The sequence below is a fragment of the Pteropus alecto genome, unplaced genomic scaffold (assembly GCF_000325575.1).
Source record: "Pteropus alecto unplaced genomic scaffold, ASM32557v1 scaffold43, whole genome shotgun sequence".
Taxonomy (NCBI): domain Eukaryota; kingdom Metazoa; phylum Chordata; class Mammalia; order Chiroptera; family Pteropodidae; genus Pteropus; species Pteropus alecto.
In genome coordinates, this window is record NW_006435764.1 from 6,056,259 (window position 1) to 6,063,569 (window position 7,311).

Genomic DNA, 7,311 nt, shown 5'->3' on the forward strand with positions numbered 1-7,311 from the left:
ATGCTTAGTGAAGTTGCAGAAGCCTGCTCTGGAGGATACAGGGCTTCACATTGTTCTAGGTATCTCACTTCTGGAACCTTCTTGGTGAGTGAAGCTGGTTCTAAGAAAAGATCCCATGAGAAAACCTGAGTAACTGGCTCCCGGCCTCCAAGGACTGAGGCACATCCTGAGCCGAAGCGGGACCGGCAGCGAATAGAGAAGAGACCGGTCCGGCCCCTGCTCAGGCCGCAGGGAAGGGCAGCGCCCCCTTCTCCCTGCCCAGCCCCCTCCCAGCAGGGCTGCTGTGCTCTGGCCTGGCCCCCTTCCAGGACAGCACAGCGGGTGGACTTCTGTCCACGCCTGTTCATTTACAGAAACGGTGTGTAATTGTCTGGCCTGCGGGCTCATTGAGTCACCATGCCTGGGAAACCCCATGCTCTCCCGTCTTGTCCCCCGCCTGCTGGTCCGAGACCATTTCCTTTTCCTGGAGTGAGTAGCTCTCTCTGCGCTGGCTTGCGCTGGCCTGTGCTGGCAGAGCAGTGACTGCGACTCTGTGACAGGCCTTCTCCCCTCGAGCCAATCTCAGCCGGGCTCCTGGCCCAGGGCGGACGGGGTCAGGCCAGTGGAGGGGATTGGATGGGGTGGAGTCTGGGGGAAAGGGAGCAAGACCGGAGGGCTGGTGCCCTTGGAGGGTGCCAGCATTTTCAGCCCGATGTGGGGAAATGAAGGGCGTGCCGCCCTGAATTGGAAAACGTCTGAGCAAGGTATTGAAGCTAAGACAAAGCTTGAAACATCTGGGGAAAGCCTTGTAGGATTTTTCTAGTCCTTAGTCATCCCTGAGGCTGTCATGATAATAAAATATAGTATAAGTCAGGCCGTGTTGGAGTTCTGTGGCCTCAACATCAGCGTCCACATGCTTGCATATGCAGGATGGTGGAGCCTTTGGACGGCTTTCAGCCTCCTGGGTTACGATCCCAGCTTTCGGGGTGGACCAGCCCAGGCACAGGCCTTGCTCCTGACAAGGTGTCCAAGCGGCCCTTGACGTCTGCTCCATCCCTGTCCGCACAGGTCCACGCCTACATCATCAGCTCCCTCAAGAAGGAGATGCCCAACGTCTTCGGTAAAGAGAGCAAAAAGAAAGAGCTGGTGAGCAACCTGGGAGAGATCTACGCGAAGATCGAGCGGGAGCATCAGATCTCCGCCGGAGACTTCCCAAGCCTCCGAAAGATGCAGGTACAGCTGTCCCGCGCCCTCAGCTGGCTGGTGGCAGTCAGGAGTGGTTCTCCGTGGGGTGGGGACTCCCAAAATGGAAGCAGCTGGGTTAATCACCAGTACTCCACCCAAATCAGAGATGTTGACCCATGTCCTGACACTGAGAGGGGAATGTGGTGACTCAGCCCAGGCGGTGGGGAAGAGGACAGGGCTGTGCCGGGCACTCTGGCCTCATCCCAATTAATCCTCACCACAGCCTTCTGAGGAAGGGACTGTTCTTACCTCTCAATTTACAGACCGGGGAGCAAGGCCCAGAGCGGTTAACAAGTCGCCCAAGCTGCTAAGTGGTTGGGGCAGTGACCCAGAACGTGCGCTCTCGCGAGAACCCTTGCTTTGCCCACCCCTCCCGGAGTCTGGGGGGAAACCGCATGCTCTCCAGTCTCCTAGGAGGAAGACCCACCCTTCTTCCTCTCCACCCACCACAGGAACTGCTGCAGACCCAGGACTTCAGCAAGTTCCAAGCCTTGAAACCCAAGCTGCTGGACACAGTGGATGACATGCTGGCCAATGACATTGCCCGGCTGATGGTGATGGTTCGTCAGGAGGAGTCCCTGATGCCCTCCCAGGCCGTGAAGGGTGGCGCCTTTGATGGCACCATGAACGGGCCCTTTGGGCATGGCTACGGCGAGGGGGCCGGTGAAGGCATCGATGACATCGAGTGGGTGGTGGGCAAGGACAAGCCCACCTATGACGAGATCTTCTATACGCTGTCACCTGTCAACGGCAAGATTACAGGTGCCAATGCCAAGAAGGAGATGGTGAAGTCCAAGCTGCCCAACACGGTTCTGGGGAAGATCTGGAAGCTGGCCGATGTGGACAAGGACGGGCTGCTGGACGATGAGGAGTTTGCCCTGGCCAACCACCTCATCAAAGTCAAGCTGGAGGGCCACGAGCTGCCCACCGACCTGCCTCCACACCTGATCCCACCCTCCAAGCGGAGGCTCGAGTGACCAGCAGCCCCTACCTGCCCAGCCATCTCAGTGCCCAGCCAGGCAGAGACTGGGGGGAGGGGATGGGTCACCAGTTCTCAAGGTCCATAAAGACTGAGTGGCTGTTTCCTCAGCTCTTGAAAAGGAAAACCACCATCTTTCTTTTAAGGCTGTTCCTGGGCCCAGTAAGGGAGGCAGGGGTCATGCTCATATGTGAATGATGGAATTTTATGCACAAGAACTATGGATATTTTTAATATATAACGTTAGAGGCAGCCTTCTTTCTTGCCTCCCCCTCCGCCTGGTGGCCCCTCGCCCACACGCACACAGCCTCTGTTCTCTGTCCTTGCCCCGCTCTGCCTATGCAGCACATCCTGCCACCGTGACCACTCCGGGCTCGCCCCTCCTGGCAGCTGCCAGGCCCTGGGGCTGTGTGGACAGGAACGCCTGGTCACGTATGTTTGTAAGCCGAGTCGCTCCATCGGGCCAGGGGCTTCCTCCCCGTGCCCCCAGAGTCAGTTGGTTCTTGTGCCTTCCCCTGCCCTGGGCCCTGCACACAGGCCCTGCTCCGCTCTCACGTCCTCCCGCCCCTCGTTCGGCAGTCACAGAAGCAAGGTCCAGCTACCTGTTTTGGGGTGGTTTAAGGGAATGGGCGGGTGCGAGAGAACATCTTCCAGAAAAATATATAAGCTACTTTTGGTTCTGAGAAGTGACACCTTTTATACTTGACCGAATTTTCCAGTAACTTCCCAACCACTTGTTCTGAAGCTGTGATTTTTGTCTCTTTTCCCACACTCCAACCAAGGAGCAGCTCTACCCAGGAGCCGTTAGACATGGGTGCATGCAGAGCTCACCCGGCCGGGGACCCCAGAGGTGGTGTTTCCTGCCGCACCCTCTCACTTTCCTGGAACATTCTGGTGCATCTCTGCCCCACCTTTGAGTGGGCAGGAGGTCCTCATGAACCTGGTATGGCTTGGTGCTCCAGCCCCACCCAGCCTAGTGGCCAGACAGAGACCAGGGACAACCCAGCCCCCTCCCTCTGTCATCCCCCCATTTCCCGTGGAAGCCCTCTCCTGCTTTCCTCCTGTTGAGCAAAGAAGGGCAGCACGTGACTTGGCTGTCCTTGGAACAACCCCTTCCCCAGGCAGAGCGATAAACACGAGCCAGCAAGCAGCCCGCTCAGGCCTCCTCAGTTCTGCCTCAGCCAGGCTGTCCAAGCACAGCCTCAGGCCTGGATGTACTTGTTGGCCAGTGGTTGCTGCCGAGGCCTAGAGCCATCGCAGAGCCACTGTGGCAGGGACTCCTCCGCTGACCTCTTGAACCCCCGCGTACCTCCCAGTGCTGTCTCCAGGCCTCTATCGGCTGGGTCTGAGTGGCCAGGAACTGGCCTGGTCCCGTCCAGCCAGCCTTGGCCCAACGTTCCATATGGTATTAGGTGAGGATGGAGACGCAGCGACGAGAATTCAGTTTCAGGTGCAGTGGCTTATCCACGCTTAACCTGTGGGAAGAAAAAGCAACTAAGACGAGACTTTTTTTCTTGCATTAAAAAGTTTAATTGTGCCAAAGTTGGCTCCGGTCCTTTGTTGTCTCTCCCAGGGAGCTGTTCCCACAGTGCCTTCAGGAACGGATTGGCAAGACGGCCAGGGTGAGGTGGCAGACCCTGCCCAGCCACACTCTGTGGCAGCCGCCACCTCCACTTAATAGAGTGAGGCCTGCAAACGGGGCTTGTGCTCGGTGGGAGCTGAGCGGTAGTTTGAGGAGAGGATGGGGTGAAGAAGTCGGGAAAACCTGATGATAGCACTAGGCTCCTGCCCTCGGGTCGGAGTAGGCACCCGACACCTTACCAGTATCTCCAGCCTGGGCCCTGCCCTCACTGGGGACAGACGTGGGCGCCCACAGGGCTCTTGGCACTCGGAGGGGTCAGGCAGACAAGGGAGTGCTGGCCCCAGGGTGAGTTACTGACAGTGAAGCTGTTACTCAGATGAGCAGATGGACTGACAAAAATACAATTACTGAGGGTGGGGCCAGTCATGCCACAGATGGGGGGCGGGGGACTATTTGTACCAGCAGAGGGAAGGGTGACAAATTGGGAGCTGCAGTGCCATAGAAGGATTTAGACTTGTGTAATCGGGGTGGAGCGTGCTCCAGGCACTTATGGCAAAAGACGGTATGTGAACAGGTAGGCAGGTGCCCACGGGCTCCGAGGGCCAGGCCAAGCCTGCAAGGCAGGCTTCTAGTCTGATGGTCAGTACCTGATCGTCAGCCCTCTTGGGAGCACTCTGACTGGTGCCTTGTGCTGGGTTCACCTTGACCCTCATGACCGGGAAGGTTGGTGGTCTTCCCATTTCACAGCCAAGAACCCGAGACAGGAAGAGCAGGTGTACAGGATGAGATTCACATCCGGTCTGCCTGACCAGGCTGTGAGCTCCACTGAGTCACTAATCCAGAGTACCCTTTCAAAGGGAAGATGAAGGTTACAGCTCACCCCCCTTCCCCCCCCACACACACCACCAAAGTTTGCAGTATAGACTCAGATTGGAGAAACCCACACGGAAGATTAAGTGCTGTCACTCTAGCACAGGGCCCTGAAGACTTGGTGCAGTCCCTCAATTTCCAGGGGTCACCCGAGTGGTGGCGCATAAGGAAAACACAAAACTCCAAGTTCTCCTGGAATGAGAGAGAAGCGTGGCCCGGCCCACTCCACCCCTTTCGATGAGCCCGCCACCTAGGGGCTTTCTAGAACATCCCACACTCTCCACACTGCCCGCCAGCATGGGATGGCAGGGAGTGTGGGGTGAACCCCCTAAGTCCGTCCCAGAAAGCAAGAGTTGATCTGAGACTTAAAGGAGTGGCTGAGGGCGGGTGTCTGTCCCCTCCCCTCCGTGCTGCCCCAGAGCTCAGGCCCCTGGTTTGAGTTTTATACGTTGGTGGTCTTCTCCCAGCTGTAATGAGAATTCAGGGAGGGCCAGTGTGTTTGGACAAAGGTGTGGCCACCCTAGGGGTGGGCAGCACCTGTCTCTACCTCTTCCCCAGCACCTTAGCTGGCCAGGATCCTGGGTAAAAGGCCCCCGCTTCAGAGGCTGGGTACAGGAGGGCTGATTCTAAACCCAGCACCCAGAATTTGTGCAGTAAGAGGCCTTTGAGGCCATCTGCCTATGTGTCTTCTCAGAGCCCAGGACCCAGGAAGCAATGGCAGCCTTGTTTTATCACGAGGCTCCATGGGGGATCTCATCAGAATAAATATTTCTTTTGCTACTTAGTAAACAAAAATGTTACCACACATCTGACCCCCTGTCCTGTTCTTATTCCAGTGGGGTGGTCACTGAACCTGCCCAAGGCAACCAGGCTATGACAGGTTAGGACACCCAGCCATCAGTTCTGCCTCTCAGCATTCACAGCACACAGAGGGCAGGCCTCAGGTAGACAGGCGGGGGTTCAAACTCCGGCTCCGCCACTCACTGGGACTGCTGTCCTTGCCCCTTCTGATCCTGTTTCTTTCCCCGCCAAATGCAGGCAGGAACCCCTGCCTCATAGGGACCGGGACCCTAGGGTGTCAGACTTGAGTGGCCGCCTTTGCTGAGCACCCCAGGGCGGCCGGTCAGGGTGGGAGTAAGGGTCAGTGCCAAGAGTCCAGCACCCCACCCTACTCCTAGAACAAAGCAGGCAGGACCCACCCTTCCCTGAAGCAGCTCACAGACTTGGTGGCGTCCATGGGCCAGAGGGGTGGTGGCAGAGGGGGCTCTGGCCTGGCTTCCTGTGAGCCCAGAGGGATTGTTAATTATAAAACCACATGGGGCAGCAGCCTCTGTGGAGTGTGGGAGCCCTACGGCGTGTTGGAGCAGCACAGAGAAGGTTTTTGGATGAAAAGCCAGGGTGATGAAATCACCATATGTCCACCCATTTGGGGCTTTGGACTTTTCGAAGGATGCCCAGCCCCCACTCCCCGGTGTGCTGGTGCGGGCAGGAGAGTGGGCAAGTAGGACTGCCCAGGCCTAGCTCAGGGAGTGGGGACCCTCAACCCCATCATCTCCACCAGCCTCTCCCCAAAAGCCGCCCCAATAGATACACATTTAAATAAAACCTGGAGCCTGGGCAGCAATGCAACTTCCCCGCCCTCCAAAAAAATCCAACACCACGCTGTTCCTGGAAACAGCTCCAGTGACCACTGGTGGCCATTTTGTGCACCATTTGCCCCTCACACCTGAGCTGGGGCACTTCTCTATTGTGCACAGACAGCAGCCCAGAGAGAGAGGAAGTGACTTGCCCAAGGGCACATGCCTGGTCAGCAGCAGGCAGTGCTGTACACCTCACAGCCATCTTCTCCTTGTTCCCTGGCTCCCTGGTGTAGCCAAGGGCCAGGGCAGCCTGCCATTCTAAGCAGCTCTGAAGATCATCTGCTCAGAGCGGCTTCCTGAGGCAGGACTGCGAGAGGCTCTCCTCAGGCATTGGGGCTGAATCTCCACCTTGGGACAGGTGCAGCTAGGGAGGCCTAAGACCCCTGAGCCTGCCTGTGTCTGGGCCACGCTTAGACCCAGAGAGCTATGCTTTGGGCAGGGGGGCCGGAAAGCCGGGGTTCCCTGCACTCCCTTGCACTGGGCTCTCACCTCTCCCTCTTCCAGGTAGTCCCTTATTTGAACCACTCTCTTTCTGATAGGCCTGGGTCACTGAACTGACATCGAGTCCACTGCAGCTTGGCCTTTCCCTGTCCCCAGCATCTGGGGCCACACCCTGCCCTTCTGCTGCCAGGCATTGGCCTAGGCCTGAAACCTGGGGAAGGAACTCCAGGCTGGTACCACCCACCTCCCAACCCCCCACCCCCACCCCAGCCTCGAGGCAGTAATCTGTTAAGGGAAGGTAATAACAACTCCCTTCTCTGGCAGAGTCCTAGTGAAGACCGAGGATCTGATGTCACCTTCGAATGCTAAGAAGACCCACAGGAATGAAGGTGTAATCGCTATGAGCTGCTACCCCAGGGAGAGCTGATGCCAGCATCTCAATGACAAAGAGATTGGGAGGGGGAGCCGAGTGGGGGAGGCCGCTGGCCTTGTACCTGGGTGGGCCTCCAGGAAGCAGTGACCAGAGTGTGAATGAGGATGCCATGGGAAGGTGGGTGGTGGACGTCTACTTAGAC

General features: G+C 57.5%; 1 protein-coding gene across 1 annotated transcript in view; it reads left to right on the top strand.

Moving 5' to 3' along the window:
* EHD1 (EH domain containing 1) overlaps positions 1–3,745 on the top strand; it is a 20,107-nt gene extending 16,362 nt beyond the window's left edge. The window contains exons 4-5 of the mRNA XM_006911134.2: positions 1,048–1,212; positions 1,677–3,745. Of these exons, the coding sequence (XP_006911196.1) occupies positions 1,048–1,212; positions 1,677–2,201 (690 nt within the window). The 3' untranslated portion in view covers positions 2,202–3,745. The remainder of the gene's footprint in view (positions 1–1,047; positions 1,213–1,676) is intronic.
* The last annotated feature ends 3,566 nt before the right edge of the window (positions 3,746–7,311 follow it).